The sequence below is a fragment of the Cervus canadensis genome, chromosome 27 (genome assembly GCF_019320065.1).
Source record: "Cervus canadensis isolate Bull #8, Minnesota chromosome 27, ASM1932006v1, whole genome shotgun sequence".
NCBI classification, from domain to species: domain Eukaryota; kingdom Metazoa; phylum Chordata; class Mammalia; order Artiodactyla; family Cervidae; genus Cervus; species Cervus canadensis.
The window spans coordinates 45,824,349-45,845,949 of NC_057412.1; the positions used below are offsets into that span (position 1 = coordinate 45,824,349).

The 21,601-nt window shown below is 37.4% G+C and overlaps 1 protein-coding gene across 9 annotated transcripts in view; it reads right to left on the minus strand.

Moving 5' to 3' along the window:
* Positions 1–21,601, minus strand: part of CBLB (Cbl proto-oncogene B) — a 217,007-nt gene that overhangs the window by 183,778 nt on the left and 11,628 nt on the right. For all 9 annotated transcript variants that reach the window (XM_043448984.1, XM_043448989.1, XM_043448988.1 and 6 more), the window contains exon 3: positions 18,335–18,585. In XM_043448984.1, coding sequence (XP_043304919.1) covers positions 18,335–18,585 — 251 coding nt within the window. The remainder of the gene's footprint in view (positions 1–18,334; positions 18,586–21,601) is intronic.

A 21,601-nucleotide genomic window follows, 5' to 3' on the forward strand; every position in this document is an offset into this window, starting at 1 on the left:
TGGAAGGAAAGTGATGATCAATCTAGACAGCATATTAAAAAGCAGAGACATTATTTTGCCAGCAAAGGTCCACCTCGTCAAGGCTATGGTTTTTCCAGTGGTCATGTATGGATGTGAGAGTTGGACTACAAAGCAGCTAAGCATCGAACAAGTGATGCTTCTGAACTGTGGTGTTGGAAAAGACTCTTGAGAGTCCCTTGGATTGTAAGGATATCCAACCAGTCTATACTCAAGGAAATCAGTCCTGAATGTTCATTGGAAGGAATGATGCTGAAGCTGAAACTCCAATACTTTGGCCACCTGATGGGAAGAACTTACTCACTGGAAAAGACCCTGATGCTGGGAAAGATTGAAGGTAGGAAGAGAAGGGGCCCACAGAAGATGAGGCGGTTGGATAGGATCACTGACTTGATGGACATGAGTTTGAGTAAGCTCCGGGAGTTGGTGATGGACAGGGAAGCCTGCAGTGCTTCAGTCCATGGGGTCACAAAGAGTTGGACACGACTGAGTGAATGAACTGAACTGAACAGAAAAGACAACTCATTCAGCATGACAGTTCTGGAGGACACTCCAGATCCTTGCTTCAAGAAGAATAGTGAAAGCAGATCAAACACCTTTCTCTGGGACAAATAGGCTTATTACTTTCCATGACCAGTTAAAACCAAAGACAAAGTTAAAAACAATAGTGTAAGATAAAAACTAGTGATTTTTTTACTTTTTATCACTCACTTGCTTTTCACACATACAGTAGGATATTTTCTTTCTGCTTGTAATCAGTGTTGTTTTCTGAATAAGAAATGCTGTTAAGATTTGTTTTCAGTATCCAGGGGTACTATAAGTATAAATGTTTGAGATTAATTCTAAAAAAAAAAAAAGACTCACATTCTTAGGCATTTTCCTTATAATTCAAATAATTTTATTACTCATCAAAATTTCAAAAATCTGATATGCTTCTCTTTTAAATCTACTGATAACAATAATGAACAACTCAGATGAATTCTTTAAACTTTGTAGCAGCATAAATTTTAAGATGAAAATTCTAAGCTTTATATAATTTTTCTCTGAAACAGTAAATCAATCACTAAAGTCCAGTATCCCAAAAGAAACCTTTAACTAAAAAAAAAAAAAAAAAAAAGCTGAAAATTTGCTATTTTTCTACATCTTAAAATTACTAGGTCCAAAATAAACGCTTCCTCAAAGCATCCACTAAAATAGTCCTTTTGTTTTACTACTGCTTTTTTCTTTTTTTTTTTAACCACAAAAGAGATATCTGACTCTACATCCTTAAAAACTAGATTAAAGAAAACACCTCACTGTACAGTAAAATGAGCTCAAGAATTTGAAAACAAAATGTTAAGGACTGGGTTAACCTCTAATAATAAAAGAAAAGATCATACAGGCAAAATCCAGCCTTCATAAACTGTCAGGACGCTGCACGTCTTTTACAGCGCTGACCTCACCTGGAGAAATAGTTCTTAAAATCCTGTCATATTCAGTGGTGCAGCAAACTTTCTGATGGTAGTTTTCCTAAACCTTTCACTCAGAAACAAAAAAACTACTTTTTTACAAAGTCATACACGGCAGGCGGTGCTACTCGGAGAAGCAATGGTAAGTGCTATGTATACCAACTAAAGAGGAGCTTCAGGGGGGTGGCTCAGAGGTAAAGCAGCCTCCTGCTAATGCAGGAGACGCGGGTTCAACGCCCGGTCCGGGAAGACCCCACATGCTGCAGAGCAGCGAAGCCCCTGCGCCAAAACTTCCGGGCTCATCCTCCGGAGCCCAGGAGCTGCAGCTCCTGAAGCCCGCGGGCCCCACAGCCTGTGCGCCCGAACTGGAGAAGCCGCCCCAACGAGCAGCCCACACACCATAACCAGGGCAGCCCTGCCCTCCGCAACTAGAGAAACGCCTTGCACAGCAACGAAAGACCCGGAGAAGCCAAAAATAAATAAAATTTAAAAGACAAAACAAACAAACAAAAAAATCAACAAAGGAGCTGAAGGGAACTTAAGTATATTCCTAACAACTGAAGAGAAACCAGAAGGGTAATATAACTAACTGGGGGAGGGGGCTATATAATATTGATACAATGTTGTATTTATAGTTTTTAGCAGAAAATTCACTATATAAGTGAATTACAAATTCAAAATGAGAAACAAAAAGGACTCAAATCATGTTAAACACACACACACACAGTGCATGCATTCTTTTTTCAAAATTATGTGACCTTCTCTAAGTGTATACAAATTAAGACAGTTGCTTTTCAATCTTAACTTTACTACTACCTTATCATGAGAGAGTCTACATTCTTCAGAAGTGCTATAATCTTAAGGGGAAAAGTCATCTTCTGGAACTTTCATTGGAAGCTTTTCTTATTTACCAATTAAACTATGAATACATGTTATCTCCAATGCTGGTGAGTTGTACAAACAGTAACACTTTGCAGCTGAAGGCCAGTCTGCCTTCTGCATATCACTTGTTAACCTCCATGAACTCTCAGCACCAGCCATTTTCCAAGGCTCTTTATTTTTACTTTAATGGGGAGAAGCAAATGTTTATTCAAGATCTTCATATTATTTGTATAGATGAAAAGAAGTATGTAATTCTACAAAGAATAACCTAAGAAGGCATCATACATGAATTATTTTCCTATAATGAATCATTCTAAAAACTAGCTTCAATATAAAAAAAAAAAAAAAACCTTAGGTCATATTTCACAGAAATTCTTTGTGAAAACCGAAGAACTGAACTGTGAATTATCTGTAACAGTTACTATCTCATAGTGAAGAAAATCTCCAGTAGAGCTATGGGAAATTAAAAATAATCACCATGAAGAAAAATGAACATGACCTTACTAAAAATGAGAGCTAAGATATCACTAGGAATTTTTAAACGTTTAAACCAACTTAATTCTGAACTCCAACCAGAAATTTTAAATAATATTATTTAAAATTACAAAGAAAAACAGTCTCATTCTAAGGCATACCGAGACCCAGGACAATTTTCACACCCTTAAGGATATAACCTACTAGTCCCAGACGAACTCTCAACTCCATGCAGTAGGCTGTTGATACATTAAAATACCGGGTGTACATTCTGCTTCTTTCAGAGCCTCAGTGACCTGCAGTGAATTGGAAACTTACTAAGATAACATCTAATTAAAATTCTCCACGGTAGCCTGAGACTGTAATACAGCAAATAAAGTCCCATTCTCACCTTGTTTACTTGCCATCTGTCTCCTTCTCAAATGTCAAGTACTGAAACTGCGAGAAGAATTCTAGTTATTTTACTCCCACATAAATGACAGTTTACCATAAAGGCATACTAAGAAGACTCTCCACTTGCTGTGGGAATGATGCCACATGTATAGCACGGGAAGTAAATAAAGAGCAGTTACACAATGGAAAGTTATCAGGGACAAAAGACAGCCACACTATCTTTAAATGTAACGGGTATTTTGGGTGACTAGAGGAAAATGATGTTTGCCTTTTGCGTCTCACTTACAAGACTTTACTTTCCAGCCTTCAAGTCATGCCAAAGATGTGCTAGAATCACCACGCTGCCCAAGTTCCTGGAGCACCACTGCCCTTAGGAAAGAGAAAAAGCATCAAGACACATCTATCTGCCGAGGCCACCTTCCCCCTGTCAATGGTTTCTGAAATCAGAAGACCCATTCAGTCAAGTCCAGGAGCCGTGTCCTCCCCTTCAGGTGCTACGAAAGACTTCCTCATTCAGGATCAAAATAGTTTATCATGGTTATCTGTGTCTAAAACCACCTCCCTGGAAACAAAAAGTGAATTTGGGAGTGTCCCCAATCTCGACAAAATAAATAACATTAAATTTTATTATGTAAGAAGAACTATTAAGATAAACTGAAAAGAACAACTTAAAGAGGTTCCTAAATTAGTCTGAGGAGATACTATGAAAGCATCACAGAGGCAACAGAAAACAAAAAACAAAAGGGTGTAATCTTAAGGACTTCCACAGTTACAGGAAGAGGAGAAGTATTTGCAAAGATTTTCAGGCAAGTTTCAGTATTAAAATATGGCCTGAGAAATGGATGGATCACGGCCAATCAAAATAGTAAAGTTGAGATTACTGACATCCCACACTAGCTAACTTACAAAAACACACAAAGCCACCCCCACCTTGGTCGAGTGAGTCAAAACAAACTGCTGACAAACCCTCACAGCTATGTGAGGGGGCGCAATCATAATACACAGGGAGAACACACATGTCTCTGTTTCCCTTTAAAGTCTGTTTCCAAGTCTGCATGGTTGATGTAAGGGAACAGCAATTCCTTTCTTTAAAAGCCCTGTCTACATATTCAGAATGTCTCAGATGTCCCTCTGAGCTGGTAAGCTCACACCAAAAAAAAAAAAAAGGAAAAAAGCTTTCAGCTTATACAGCAAGAATTCCAGATCTAACTGCCCAACCCTGCCTTTAAAAGGGAAGAAAAAAAAAAAGGCAGTTAAGGAAATATATATAAATGCCAAAAAAAAAAAAAACCTCCTAGCTAAAAATTGAAAACTAATTTTCAAGTTTGAAAATCCTTATCTGTAACAGGGAATTCCATCAGTAAAAACAAAAGATGACCACCATAATAAAGACTGTTTTCATTTGTGCACATGTATTCATGCGCTCCCTGAAGAGTCGTGAAATGATTTAACGACCATCTGCAGCACAGCAAGCTGTGAAGAGGGTAGAGCACTTCTGTCAATAATATGTATCAAACGAAACTGGACTATTCATGTCAAAAGCACAGATTTTTGGAGGATTCCCCAGTTGCTGAAACGTTCTGGGTATTCAGGGTCATAAATACAACACAGCATAAAAACAAAAACAGTCTTTGAAGAAATGGAAAAGGAAGAGGAAGTCTGAAAACATTCACAGGAGTTCAGATGGAGAACTAGCATGTCAACAGAAAAGCTGTGACATATGCTCACTGCCACATGCAATTTGCAGCAACAAGCAGAATCGGGACACGATGGGTTTCTCAGGGGTTTATGTCATAGGTACTAAGGGTAACCATAAAGACACTCCGTTGGAGTGCTTACAAACCGAAGTGATTTTACCAACTTTATCCAAAAACAGCACTACATGAAGGACATTTTTGCATATACATAGAATTAAGTATTGAGGATTCCCTGGTGGTCTGGGTTAGGAATCTGCATGTTCATTGCAGGGAGCATGGGTTCGATGCAGGGATTGAACTAAGATCCCACAAGCCAGACAGTCAAAAAAAAAAAAAAAAGCGAGAGAGGAATTAAGAATTGCTGTAAAATATAACCATTCTATAATAAATAATAGTGGTATTATTGTGCTTATGGACAGTTTTCCTTCTAAAATCAATGGCTGCTGCTGCTGCTGCTAAGTCACTTCAGTCGTGTCCGACACAGACGGCAGCCCACCAGGCTCCCCGGTCCCCGGGATTCTCCAGGCAAGAACACTGGAGTGGGTTGCCATTTCCTTCTCCAAAATCAATGGCACTTACTGCCAAATCTGAAGAAGTTGACAATTAGAGTTTACCTACAAATTCTAAAAACTAAGCCTTTGGACACGTCACTGGCCTCCCTCCGCCCCCATTAACACTTCCATTGTCTCATGTTTCTAGGCCCTAGTAGCTCATAAACAAGGAATAAATCAACCTTCAAATAAGTTTACACTAATTCTAGAGAAACAATCCTATACTTTTATGAGTGTTGGCCAATTCTGAAGCACTGTTCTTGATACTGTTGGAGAAACACAGGAGTGCTTTTTACTTTTAAACAACTTACACTGAAGCATTTTAAATGATCTGTCTTATCACCATTTTAAAAAGATGACAATATGTGGTTAAGGGTCACATGAAAGGTCTTGATAAATATCAGAGGTAAAAAGATACTGGAGTGATCAGAAAATGCTGAAATAAGATAGGGATGGGACAGAGTGGGAGCTTCAGCTATATAATAATAGAAAAGGTCTGGGGAAATGGGGGGTGCATAGGAAGATGAAGAGGAATTAACAGGCTAAAAGGCTGCATGTGAAAGTTAATTTTAAAGATAGTGATTATGCCAACCGGTGAAGAATATGAAAAAGAATTCCAATCCCTTTTGTCCAACAAAACTCTTCCAAATGCCTTTCAGAAACTTACCTGTCTTGGGACCCTGAGTGACAACTGGGAGTGGTCATCTACCTACAGTGATGACAGGGAAGTTCAGTAAAGAGAAAGGCATGCTGAACAGATCTGGGCTTCTAGCCTCAACTGTGCCATCTCAGTGATTCCAGGGGCCTGTACACACAAACTCAGATGATGTGACTTGGGGAATCTTAAGAGCAGGCAGAATATCAGAAATAACTAGGGCACTTTTTTAAAATGTGGGTACATTTAGAACTCAACTGGGAAAGGTGGAGGTACTGCAGAAAGCAGGGATCTATACTTAACCATTCTGGGGGGTAAGGATGCATCATCTGGTCTGGGCTATGTACAAAAGCCACTAGATCAGATGACTGCCAAAGACATTAATAAGAGATCTTGTGTATCTTGTGTTTCAAAAACTACCCTATGAAAAAAGTTTAAATTTATCACACATTAAAACCACATACAAATTACATACATCATACTGACACAAGACAGAAAATGGGGGTCTAATAAAGATTTAGCTCTCAATCATTGACTTCCTTCCATCAACATTTTATTGTCCTCAGAATATCACCAGGATCAGTAACGCATAAAGCATCACTAGCAGAACAGAACAGAAAATCAAGAGGAAGAAAAAAACGTTTAAGCTAAAAATGCCAAGTTTCTAAGACTACCATCGAAGACTACACCAACAGTGCAAGGTCAGTAAACTTTTTCAGTAAAGGCTCACACAGTGGATATTTTTAGCTTTGAGGGCCATGCAGTCTCTGCGGCAACTACTGACATCTGTCTGTAGCAGCCACAGAAGGGCATGTCCACGTCCCACTGAAATTTTATTTACAGAAGAAGCACAGGCTGGAGCTGGCTTACGGGCTGTAGTTAACCATACACTGATAAACTGGGGAAAAGACTGGGACAAATTACTAACTTTACTTTCAGTTGCTTTATCAAAATACAAAAATCTTACATATCCAACTCTGGAGAATAAACTAAAATTAGAATTACACAGAGGGGGGGGAAAAAAAAACAAACAAACACCAAAACTATGGTTAAAGGGAATTTGCTGTTTCCTATTTAAGAAATTAATAAGAATTAAGAATTTTACTAAATTTAAGAATTTAACTAAATATTGAAGAATTTAACTAAATTTAACTGAATCCGGGCAAACCTACTTTAACTGGATAAGTGAGACCTGGCTGACCAGAACAAAGATCTTTAGTCAAATTAAAATTTTCTAAATTTTTCCGGAAAAGAGTAAAACTGACAGCTCCACATGCTGTATTATCACTGAAAATCAATATACTCCATAAAAAACCTTCAGAACAAAAACTGAAATGTTTGCAGTACGTGGAAGATGAGTTAACATTTTACCTTCATTAATATGTTTCAGCCAAAATTATTTAAGTAACCTCTCCTATTTCCTCAAAGGAATTAAAAGTTTTAAAAGTCACAGGCAACTTTTGTCTCTCACACACTCTCTCACAGATAAATGCAACAAAAAAGCATGTTTCAGAAATGAAGCTTTCAACAAACAATCCTTAATTTAACTAATATATGCTGTCTTGCCAAAAAAAAAAAAAAGTTTCTGTTACTGACCATTTGACATATATCAATAATGGCTTAATAAAGATGAGGAAATACCTCCTTTTCACAAGTATAAAATGTGCTAATTGTTCAAATGAGCCTTCCTGAAAGAAAGCTGAAAAGGGCTTACAATGCTGACACCCTTCAGCTGCCGACAGCTGCAGGCTCACACGTGCTGACTGGTAATAAGACATTATTTAGAAACACATCACATCTGAATATATACAATTCCTGTCAAGTCGCACAACCTCCAATCGGTTTAGTTCCTCCATACAGAAAATGGAATTGGAATACTTAGCGCTCTGAGGCATGTTTGATAACAAAGACAGTAATACAAGGCCTATAAAACAATTTCATTCTTCCTTACCTATTGAAACTAATTACTCGCTTTCAGTTACGTGGGTCTGAACATAAGTTTCCAGTTGTCAAAGTTTAGAAGAGAATGAGTTATTACTCAATGAAAACAGAAAACAATTGTTTTCTCTTTTAAAGGATAATGAGTTCAAGATGAAACTATCTTGGTCTTCCTTCAATTTTAAATGTCTTCCCCTAGAAAGCCAATACGAAGAGAAAAAATTTACATCTATTGTTCTGGATATAACAATTTCTCAGGCCTAAAAAGACCTAAGAGAATCCGCTTGGCGGAGCAAGCTGGCAGGAAGGTTCCCGAACAGCTTTTTGATCGACAGCAGAAAGGGGACAGACATGCATAGTGGCACTCTTCTTTCCTCAGTCTTGTAGGCAAAAAAAAAAAAAAAAAAGACACTGCAGCAGGCATTCTGCAACCGTGAGAGGTGACCAGGATGAGGATGGACCCAACATCCGAAGGAAGTAAACTACAAAGCCAGAAAGAGCTTGGGTCTCCGACAGCATGCTGAGAGTTATACATCCCTACATATGTAAACAACTGATGCTCACATATTACTACTTTCATCCAAACCCCTTCCTAATTTATGCAACTTATATACTCAGCCTATGTTGACAGAACGCTTTTAAAATTGTACTGTCCAAAATCTGGACAAAATTTAAACCCACTTTAAGCCAAGGGTTGGCAAACCAAAACTCCCAGGGCTAATTTAGTCTACCACAATATTTTTCTAAATAAAGTTTTACTAGAACACAGCCATTCCAATTCATTTACATATTGTCTATATCTGCTTTCCTATAATAAAGAAGAGCTAACTAGTTGCCAAGAGACCCTCTGGCAAGTTTAAAATATTTACTGTCTAGTTCTGTAGTTTGCTGACCCCTGGTTTCCCGTCATTTTTAGAAACAATTTACTCTTGTTTTACTCAAATCCTTGAGTTGATGTTCTAAAATCTTAATTTGAAATCATACTTGTAACACACTTTTCAGAATTCAGAATCAGTCAGGCTCAGGCATGTCTGACTATTTGCAACGCCATGGACTGTGGCCGGTCAGGATATTCTGTCCATGGCATTTCCCAGGAAAGAATACTGGACTAGGCTGCCATTTCTTACTCCAGGGGACCTTCCCGACCCAGGGGCTGAACCCATGTCTCTTGGGTCTCCTGTATTGGCAGGCAGATTCTTTACCATTGATATTAAAAATACAAAGTGAACATGAAGTATAACTGCTTCTGTGCCACAACATGGAAAACATCTCCCACATCTTTTTTTTTTTTAATTTGCAACACAGAAAACTTCCTAAACAAAATTAATGATAATGAAGTCAGTCATAATTAACCACTTTAATTAATCCTCCAGAGCTTATCACGAAATAATAAGGGATTCTTAATCAAGGGATAATCAGGGCTATTAATATTATAACTTAAATATACATACTCATTGTACTAATAATTTTTTGAGATGGCATTTTATACATTGAAATAAAAGTAATTATGAACTCACTTATTTCAACATATATAATTTTATTATTGATTAAAGTCCAATTTCATCATAGTTTTCAATATGTATAAATAAATTAATTCACAGAGCTTTTCATTATAAACCTAAAAAAAAAAAACTACAAAATTATTGGAGCTACAGATCCTTCAAAAAATAATTTTCAGTAATTTGTTCACCATTATCTTCTATTGAGCAGTTTTTCACTCTTTCATGACATATATTGTAATAAGTTTCAATATCCTTCCACCTCCATAGTAAAAACTCTACACTGCTATATTTGATCCATGTTATGGGTAAATTGTGAACCCTAAGAATATATGTTGAAATCCCAACCTCAACCCTACCAAGGAATGTGACCTTATTTGGATATTATTTCTCTGTAGGTGTAATAAAATGAAGATAGGGTCATTAGAGTCCAGAGCCAAGGTGACTGGTGCCTTCCTAAGAGGTAAATACACACACACACACACACACACACACACACACACACACAGAGTCTTCAGAGGCAGAGACTGAAGTTACGAGGCCACAAGTCAAGGAGTGCCTGGGGCGCGCGCGCACACACGCACACACACACACACACACACAGTCTTCAGAGGCAGAGACTGAAGTTACGAGGCCACAAGTCAAGGACTGCCTGGGGCGCACACACACACACACACACACACACACACAGTTTTCAGAGGCAGAGACTGAAGTTACGAGGCCACAAGTCAAGGAGTGCCTGGGGCGCACACACACACACACACACACACAGTCTTCAGAGGCAGAGACTGAAGTTACGAGGCCACAAGTCAAGGAGTGCCTGGGGCGCGCGCGCACACACGCACACACACACACACACACAGAGTCTTCAGAGGCAGAGACTGAAGTTACGAGGCCACAAGTCAAGGAGTGCCTGGGGCGCGCACACACACACACACACACACACACACACACACACACACACACACACACACACACACACACACACACACACACACACACACAGTCTTCAGAGGCAGAGACTGAAGTTACGAGGCCACAAGTCAAGGAGTGCCTGGGGCGCGCGCGCACACACGCACACACACACACACACACAGAGTCTTCAGAGGCAGAGACTGAAGTTACGAGGCCACAAGTCAAGGAGTGCCTGGGGCGCGCACACACACACACACACACACACACACACACACACACACACAGTCTTCAGAGGCAGAGACTGAAGTTACGAGGCCACAAGTCAAGGAGTGCCTGGGGCTACCAGAACCTGCAGGAATCCAGAAAGCACCCTGCCCTAGAGGGTTGGAGGGAGCCTGGCCCTCCGGACATCTTGATTTCAGACTCTAGGCTCCAGAAGTGTGAGAGAATCAACCCAAGGCAACAGATACCGCAATTCAAGCCATTCCATCTGTGTGGTTTATCACAGCAGCCCTAGGAGATTAATAGTCACACATCTGTGATTACACGTGGTCACATGATCCACGTTCACAGGAACACGTTTCAATAATGTATCTAAATTATCTTTGAGTTTAATCTCTTTCTCAGTGGTTCTACCAAATGAGACAGGCCGTCTCAATCTTTATGATTCAAATCTATAAATGGGCACCTTCTGCAATGATCTTAGGTGTAACCTGCTATAATTAATACATCTATAAACAACTCATGTATAAACGAAAACTCCAACAAAAACTCATGCTCTAATAATAATGATCCTAAAGAGACAAAAGATTAATACTAAAAATGGGTTTAGAAAACTCAATACTCGAAGCACTTTATTTCAAAACAGTAAGACATGAGGACTATTTTATGACCTAACCAATTAGTGCTGGATGCTAATCTGTTTGGATTCCCAGAAACTCCACTTCTATATTAAATCACTAAAAAGAACAAAATAAAGAAAGAAAGAAATGCTTCTTGAGCAAGATTTCCAAGCATTTTTCAGGCTACAGAACTACCACTGCAGCTTTTCTGTTTTATAAACAGACTTCAATTTAGTTTTGTAAAAAATTGCCAAAGGAGCTCTCTTTAACTATCAATAAATAACAAATCTGCCACTTGAAAGACATCATTCATCAACCTTCTTTGTGGGAGTATTGTTATTATGAAACTGAAAACAGGCATTCTTTCTTGAGTGCTTCTGGATTTTAATTATCAAATTTGAATGTCACCGGATATTTACTGAAAGGAAAACATCAATTTTAATAAGCTGCCTTAAGACTGAAAAACATAAAAGGTGTTCAACCGTAAAGCCAAGTTCTCTTGAGCCTTGTGAGTTGGCTTTACTGTCTTATGATACAATGGTTATTACTCAGAAATTTAATCAACTGCAAGTAAAAATCCTCCATTTTTAAAATCAAAATACCATGAGTATATAATATGTATTTTGGCCTGGAAGGAATTTAAATAAATTGCAATGAAATGTTTAATACTTAATAAACCAGGTGTTATAGACTGAATGGTGTTAATAGAGGGCTGGGGAAAAAACGTAAATAAATACCAAATAAATGGGTTAAATGTAAACATTTTGGTTAAAACTTAAAAAGAGTGGGCACTGGATCCAGCTTTAAATTTGAGTATATGGATAGCAGAATAATTTGTATTATTTTGCATTCTGAAAATATATCCCAAAGAGGAAACTGCTGAAGAAACCCCTTTCTCTTTTGACTTGTATGAAAATCAACAAATAAACTACTTTGTATCCAGTTAGCAAAAGCAGCATGGATGTAGAGTTGGTCATAGAATCCTTAACAGTCAAAGATTCTGCGAGCTCTGACCTGCCCACTCTAACAGACTCCTTTTGTTTAACTTTGAAAGATTTGTCTAAACAACTTTCTTGTGGCCTCTATGTTCATAGCATATTAAAGAAAAAAGTCCCTTCATGTCCAAACTTTAGGAAAGTATATTTCATGTCTCTCAGATGCTTGAAATATGAATGAAAGCATTCTTATCAAGACTAAACAAACTATTCATTGATGATAAATTAATCTCAGGAAGATGCTCACTTTTTCTAGAGAAAATTCCATTTCCTACTTGGCAGACACATTTGGACTGATTACTATTTTCCTCTGTATCCAAATTACATATCATCATTTTAAAATATCACAAATTAATCTTTTCCTTCCTCTGCTCTGACACTGAAAAGGAAAACATGCCTAGAATGCAGACACATGTAAAAAATTAAATAGCAATGGAGTATGTTTATATTAAAATATTTATGTTCAAAAATCTATCCACAACGTCTGTTGACTTATTTAGAAATCATATTTTTCTACTTGCAACTTGTCCCTTGTTCTCTTGAAATGCAAAAGAATTGAAATTTTCACCATTAATTTAAAAAAAAAGGAAATAGATAAGGTCAATATTTAAAATAAAAAATTGTTTTCTTAAAGGAGTATAAACCATTCCTTCTCGTGCATCATTAAACAATAGATATTTCATGAAACAAATGGAATGCATTTAATACTGCACAAATTATTTACAGAAGACATAACTTTCCTAAGATTAACTCTCCTGCAAATGATTACTGTAATAACAAAAAATAGCATTGTTTACTAGAAACTACTATTGGATTCGAAAATATACTAAAGAGACTAATGGAGCAACAGGGACATTTAGTTTGAAACAAACCACAGCCTCATTTTTTGATGCTGAAATGTCTGAACCAACAAATACTGTGACTGTCCAAAAAACAATAAAAGACTGAAAAACACATACTGCAGTCAGGAAAGCAACCAAGGTGATAGAGAACATGGGAGGAGAAATGCCATCAGACCACGAGGTCCCCGCACTTCCCCCTCACGTCCTCACAATGCACGGGGCTGCCCAGGAGAAAGTGGGGAACCTGATGAGGGATTACAAGCCAGGCCACTGACCTGTGAGGTCCAGCAATAATTAAAACTACTACACAGAACACAAAGGTCAATATCTTTATATGGTGAGATGGAAAACCCATGAGTACTGCGAACATGTACTCCTGTTTATACCAATTTAAACATTTCAGTGAATACACCATCTTTGGCCAAAGCAAAGCTGTCACACAGTGCTATGAGGAAGGCAAGCGGGTCGGTTTGCAGCTCTGTAATTTTCTTGTTGCCCTTATTCTTGGGGCTGTTGTTGTAGCTGATGTTGTTTTGATTCAACTTATCTTTACTGTATCAGTTTCAAAATGTTCTTAGTACACTATTTCATGAATTACAACACAGGCATAAACATCAAGCATAGTGCTTTGTGGTTCTTTAAGGAGAAAGGCACTTTATTAATGGAGCAGGCTATACATTTTTCTTTGCTCAGCCAAGTGGTCAACAGAGAAAAAGATTTTTGCCTAATGCTCCTGCATGAATTTTAAACAAAGGCTAGCATTTTCTAGAATTAATTTTTTAAAGTCAAAATACATTTTAAAAAAATCTTTTTTTGGAATGACTATTATTATACTAGCTATGCACGCTATGATTTGTTTTCTACAACACTTGTACATGTAGAATGGCCCAGGGGCTTTCACATGGTAGTAATAATAAGACAACATCTATGTATTAGTCTTTGGCATGAATTTTTTTAGAGCCTTTATTTTCTTCTCAGATAGGCTATCAAACGCAGAGCTATTTTTCCATCTCAGCTGACTCCTGGTTTTGTTTCAGCGGCTGCAAACCAGCGTGTAGGAGGGAAAAATGGGTTGTAGCACTCTAGGCCACTGAAGCAGTTCTAAAACATGGAAAATCTGATCACCATCACGCCATCACCTCCGGGTGTTCTACAAAAACAGTGCCCAACACCAGGGTGTGAAGACCAGGTGATTAATACACAACTTTTTATATGAGAGAGAAACTTTTTTTTCTATTAAAATGATCAGCTGATGAAACGGCCGGGCACACCATGGAAGAGAGGCGTCTCCTGTCAGTTTCACAACTGTCACCTGTAGCTAGCCTGTAACTACCTTCACACCCACTTTGACTTTTGCCACAAAAACTTAAGAAACGTGTTGTAAAGTCTCTCCTCCGCTCTGTGCTTGAAACTATAAATCATCCCTTCTCTACATGACCCTAACTCCTACTCCACACTTGCAAACACTGCGTGCCAGGGACCGTGAATTATTCTCCCCAGAAATACCAGTTAAGGATGGTGTAGACATTGCTCAAGAAGCACCAACTCAGTGTGAGGTTCAAATGTTTGGGGAGTGGGGATATGGGGGAAAAGTGATTCTAGAGCAGAAAGAGGTTTACTATAAAACTCAAGTGAGGCATGCAGGCTGCCTCTACCAGAAAGCATTATTCCACCCACTCTCAAAGCAAGAGGCTTGTACTATGAGCTCTTAATATCTATGTCCATGGCAAATAAAGGTATTTAATTTCCACCTCTCAGCCTCTACACAGGGAATACACTGCATGCCGTTTGCTATATCTATTTATTTTTCTATTTGTTATTATATTTATCACGTTTATGTGAAACTGTCTTAAAAATTCAGGCTGCTCATATTTAAGCAATCAATTAAAGCACAGCTGGTTCAAAACTGATGACTGATTTTTCCCCCACTAATCCCTACATTTAAAAGAAATCTACAAAGAAGTTTATTTTTGATACAACAGGAACATTAAAATAAACATTCATATGTATTCATTCAGCACAATTTTCTTCAATAAAGTACAGAATCTCTCAGGGAAATGCTGGTTTAGTCAGTGAACTCCAAATTACTATTTCTACCGTAACTGTCCTTCATTTTTAGCTTAAAAATACTTATGTCCCTAGTGACATTATTTACAAAATAAAAATATATATTGCTCAGAGAATTTATAATATTCCCAGTAATCAGTATATCATACATGTTAGGTAAGAGTCATAATACTAAACAGAATACTCAAATGCCTAACAACCATGAGAAGACTCTAAGTCTCTTTCAAATCCTGCAGAGTAAAACGCCCCAGAGCTCCAAGTACAAGGGCATGCTTAAGCCCAGCTAACATCTGAAAAACTAAGGGAATACAGAATGAATTGTTTAAAAATATATTCATACTAAAAGAAACACAAATAAAAAATCTGTATCTTGTTACAGTGTACCAAGGACAGTACATCATTATGAATTATGATCAGACATTTACCAAATGTAAGCTTTGCATAAACAGTGGCCATCGAACATTATCAGGAAATGGAACACGGATGAAAGAAAAATCCAATTAGAAATATGCTACACCAGCACAGAAGCTAGTAAGCTTAGAGTTGAATTTCAAACAGTGACAAAATTTACTTGGACACTTAAAACACAGAATTTACAGAGTTGCCTCAATATGATCACTTAACATTATGCAATCTGTTGTCATCTATGGAAATCTATACACGATCAATCAAAATTTATAAAATTTCACCATGATATGCCCACACATAAAAAGCCAAAAAAATCAAAACTTATGTATGACTGGTAATTATGACACATCTCCTGAGTTAAAAAATATTTCAAGTTTCTAAAAATGATATAAAGTGAAATAAAGCTAACCCCATTAAATATTACTACATCCAATTAAAACACTATATCCACTTGAATTCCTAGATCCTAGAAGTTATACACTTTCTCACTGACCTGATAACCTCAAAAAGTAAAATTTCATGGATTGCACTGCTAGGTTAAGAATTTCAGGGCTACCAAATCTGAGTAAGATGTAGAAAGATATTTCTAAAACAACTTAGTTTTATTAGATCAATGGCAAAACTACAAGGTAAAAATAGTTTTAAACACAAACATGTGCCTTTCCATAACCTTGGACCATTCTTGGAAAGTCTATAAGAAACCAATGCTATGATAGTTCTCTTCCTTACTTCCCGAACCCTGTAGCAATTCAAATTCCCATTAACAGGCCTGGAGAGAGTCTCAGAGCTTGAAGCTAAAAGCCAACTAACTGGAAGATTCACCACCCTCAAGATGTGTAAACTGTGGTCCAAGAATATTAAGTGATGAGCCCACAGTTACATAATTGGTTAGACTCCTATGATTATCTTAGGATTCGTCACTAATTTAGAGAGCAAATTATAAATAAGTAAACATTCCTGCCATTTTACCTTTGGCAGAGGGTTTTCCTACATTTAAATTTGATGGTTTTACTCACTCGGGGTATTTGTTTGGATGGTATTTACAACTTCAGTGTCTATGTACATAGATAACTGAATTTTCTGTTATACAATCTTATATTTCATTAGACTAAAGGAGGCAACTGTTTCTGACCTGTAACAGAGATTTCTTAGAAGTTTTTCCAACATCTAAGGAAACTAAAATCCAAAGACATTAAGAGTTTTAAACTAAAATTCACCTCAACTACATTAAGACATTATATACTTTAATTAGTATTTGTTTTACAGTCTGTAAATAGATGATCACTATCAGGGAATATTCTAGATATAAATGTCCCAGAAATGGAAAACTCTATTATTTTTTCTATTCACCTAAAGACAGATCATGAAATTTAATGTTGAAATAGCCCAAAACAAACTTTAATGAAGAAATCTCCAAGTCAAAAATTCTGGCTATCAAATGAGGATTCAGTTGATATTACTTCAGGCATCAACACTCTGGCTTCTCGCTTAACAAAGAACAGGAATTGAAGTTACATCTGCCACTCATATCTAGCACACCCACACATCCAATCAAGACTCTGTCCTAAAGACACGATCCAATACCAAACACTGGCTGAGTGGAGCACAGAAACTCTTCACTGCTGGTGGGAATGTACACTGTACAGCCACTTTGCCAAACAATCTGGAAACTTCCTACAAAACTGCACATAGGCTTATCATAATATCAAGTAATTATGCTCCTAAGTATTTGCCCAAATGAGCTGAAATTGAAATTTATGTCCACACAAAATCCTACACATCAGTATTTATAGCTGCTTTATACATAACTGCCAACACTAGGAAGCAACCAAGATCTCCTTCAATAGATGAGTGAATTAAACAAACTGTACTACATCCACATAAGAGAATATCTCTCAGTAATAAAAAGAAATCAACTATCAAGCTATGAAAAGACACTGGGTAACCTGAAATACACACTGTTAGGTAAAAGAAGCCAGTGTAAAAATGTTACATATTACATGATTTCAACTATTATGCCACTCGGAATAAAGCAATACAATAGAGACGGTAAAAAGATGACGGCTGCCATGGCTTCCAGAGGTGTGAAGGCAGGCGGGTAAGGGAACAGTGAACAGGTCAGGCCCGGGGCATTTCTAGAGCAGAGAAACTATTCTACATGATACCACAGAGATGGACACATGACCTTACTATACAATTGTGGAAATTCATAGAACCATGCAACACTATGAACTTTAGTTAATAATCCTGTTATCAACATCAGTTCGTCAGTATAACAAAAGTACCATACTTGGATACTGTATGAACATCAGTTCATCAGTATAATAAAAATACCATACTTGGATACTGTACCAACATCAGTTCGTCAGTATAACAAAAGTACCACACTCAGCAAGCTGTTAGGAAGAAACTGGCACTCGGGGGACGGAGGTAAAGGGAACTCTACTTTCTGAACAACTTGTCTGCAAACTAAAACTTCTCTGAAAAATAATGCCTATTCAGAAAAATAAGAACACCGCCTCATGAAGTAGCTACTGACACGGATAATTTTGTGCAAACCTGTAAAACTACAAGGTTTAAATAATGTGAGAAGCGAAGACACAAATGCAACATTTCCCTTCAAACACACACATGGCGACATTTATCCTAACCGTGAAACAAAAACCAACATCGACTGACACTAAGAAAATAAAATCTGAAATATTCTTACCTGTCCTGCGACTGCTCTTCATACATCCTCTCCTTGCCTTCTTTAAAGAGCCTTATTGCCCTTTTTGACTTTTTCATTAGACTATCAATGTAGATTTTAAAATATTCATTCTCACTGAGTTGGGCAAGTTTCTGGTTGTCATCATATTTACTCAATATAAGTCTCAAATGCTGATATGTATCAGGTAAAATATCAAGTATGTATGGTGGGCTATTTTTCAACTGGAGTTTGGGGTTTTGGCACAGTCTGACCTAAAAGAAACAAGGACAGAAATAAGACATTTTCATGTTAGCTGCAGCACTTTCTTCCACAGAAAAACTGAAAAATTATCAAGCTGTGTACCATTTCTTTGTTTTCCATAATACAAATTTTGACTTTAAAACTATAATCACCAATCTACAAAGAATTAAATTCCCATCTGTTCTCACAACAAAATCCTATTTTCTTTAGCTCGCATTCAGCTTCTCTGGCAGACCTTTACTTTCAACCCCAACGTTTTCAACCTCTCTTCAATATCCCACTGTTCACAGCTTAACAGACCCCAACGTGCCAGTCACTGTACATCACTAACAGTCTCTGCACAGGCCTCATCTGCTGGCTGTCTGAATGTCTCACATCCAGACATTATTTTCCCAACTAAAGCTATTTAACAGATTTTATGTTTTGGCATACTGTTCCCAGACACTGAGGAGACTTAAAACAGGTATCATTTTAATAACTGAATTATTAAGTAGTAACGGGTGTTAGGTCAGAACAAGTCTTTTCCACCTCTTCACATTACATCCCAGGCTTAGAAACACCTGTTACATGACGGTTCAGTCATTCCATCAGGTGTCACCCCACCACGGGGGCATTCAGGGCTGCGTGCAGAACTGAAAATACCTTCTGTTAGAACAAAAAAAGGCTGTAATTCTACTACCACATTCACTGGTACACATTCATGTGACTTAGTCAAGAGTAAATTAACCCATCTCGTTCTTACCCCTCCCACCACAGTATAAAGAGCCATCCAATTAAACATTCAAATGTAATCATTGGGAATTGAACGAGTGTGTACATAAAGATGCCCGCTTTAACAAAAGGCAAAATGCACACCTACAGGCAGATTTACTGAGAATCTCGTGAACCGTAAGCTTGAGGGTCCCTCAGGTACTTGGCCCCCTTCTAAAGCTTTCATCATAAATCTTTCTGCAAGGTTTTCAAGAGCAAGATGTTTTAAACACAACTGGCTAAGATTTCTGTCTTTTTCCCAGTGTGACATCCCTTCTGCCAAACCAAGCCTTCTATTGAGTGGCACTGAAGTGGTGGGGACATGTCTGGAGTCTGGCTAATGCAAATTTGGGTTGAAGATACATTTAGTTAGACTTTAATAGGAAGTGAATGTAAAGAACACAGTTACTTCTGAAACTAGTTAAATCACTGCCAGCAGCTGTGATAAAAAGAATGGCTTCAGGAACATTTCAAGTGTCTGTGATGCTGACCAGCCCAGCACAGGAGCAGAAAGGTCATGTTCAAATTCCCTGGTAGCCGGGCCTGGTGGCATATGTGAGCAAAGTAAGAGACTCAAAGCATAAAGTGGGCAGAGCCTAGATTATTTCTCTGATGTCTGTGGACTTAACTTTTTTTAAATGTATAACTTGTGACTTTTTATTGTTCTAAAAAGTTACACTGTCATACCCAATTTTGTACTTTTTTTGGTCTTTAAAAGGACCACTCTACATTTCAGGTTCCACAAAACATGGATGCAGTTTTGGGTACTCATAAAAGTGCTGGGACTAAATGTAAAAGAGTTGAACAATAATATTTTCAAGATCTACAAACACAATGAATCAAGGAAACAACAAATGAAGACAGCTCTCTTAAACTTACTTCCTCAATTGCTTTCTTTGAGAAATAACCATATCATCTTTTGTGAGGAGAAAAATCTGACTCAAACTATAAAGCATCAGCCCCTAAGACAAACATTTCTCACATTAACAATGGGCATTTTATCTCTCTCCTTTTTGTATACAGTGCCTAAAATCATTATCCAGCGTATCAGTCATCTCAGTCACTCAGCCGTGTCCGACTCTGTGAGACCCCATGGACTGCAGCACGCCAGCGTCCCCTGTTCATCACCAACTTCTGTAGCTTGTTCAAACTCATGTCCATCAAGTCGGTGATGCCATCCCACTATCTCATCCTCCATCATCCCCTTCTCCAGCATAGAGTACAGAATAAATGGATGTATAGATGGTTGGTTGATTTGATTCTGAAATTCTTTATACACATTTTTACACACAAATATTACTTTCTCATTTTCATGACTGAATTATACATAATTGTTTTTTTTCCCCCCTAAAGACTGATGAAGTCTCAAATATATCAATGACTTAACAAATCCTGGTTAAATCAAGAACGTGTCTCAATTCTTAAAACTAAAAGATAGTATCACAAATATACACAAATTTCATAAGTATCACCAACATCCTACAACAGGTAATTTAACTTTAGCAACATAAAACTTGGTACAACATGTCACCAGACTGATAAATTATTAACCTGCAGTTAGGGGACCAGGTAGTTTTAAATTCATTTCCTCTAACTGGTGAATTTTTTAACTGATAAATAAAAAAATTCTCTCAGGTATTTTTTCCAGACATTACAAATTACTGTAGTTTAATAGATTCTTTTAAACATTACAAATTTTTAATTTCCTATTCGCTACCTGAACGTATTTCTCATTTGCTTTATTTAAACTGTAATTCCATCTGAGAATTGATTGCTTTATTCAGTAAAATTGTTTTAATAACTAGTATATACCAGGTACTGAGCTCGGTGCCAGGAAATTATAGATGACTAGAGCATACTTCCTGCCTTAAGGAGTCTGGCAGAACAGACCTAGTTCTCTATAATTAACTTAGGAGCAATGTAATTCTTGCTCTAAGGGATCTTAGTAAAGATCCTGTCCAATCCATTCATTTTCAGATAAAGAAACTAAGAACCACAAAGATTAAGGGACTATTAAAAAATCATTAATCCAACACAAGAGTCTGCATCTTATGAATCTCAGGCTGGTCTTCTTTTTAACTATATCACAATTTAATTAGAATTGGGCATATAATTAATGATCCCTGGCTAAACTCATTTACATTTTTATTTTATTCCATTTGAGAATTTACATGAACTTCAGGACCCATCTGTTAATTCTACAATCGCTGTTGCATCAGGCATTGTTTCCGGCCCCAGGGAATACAGCAAGGAATAAATCAAAGACCTGTCCTCAAG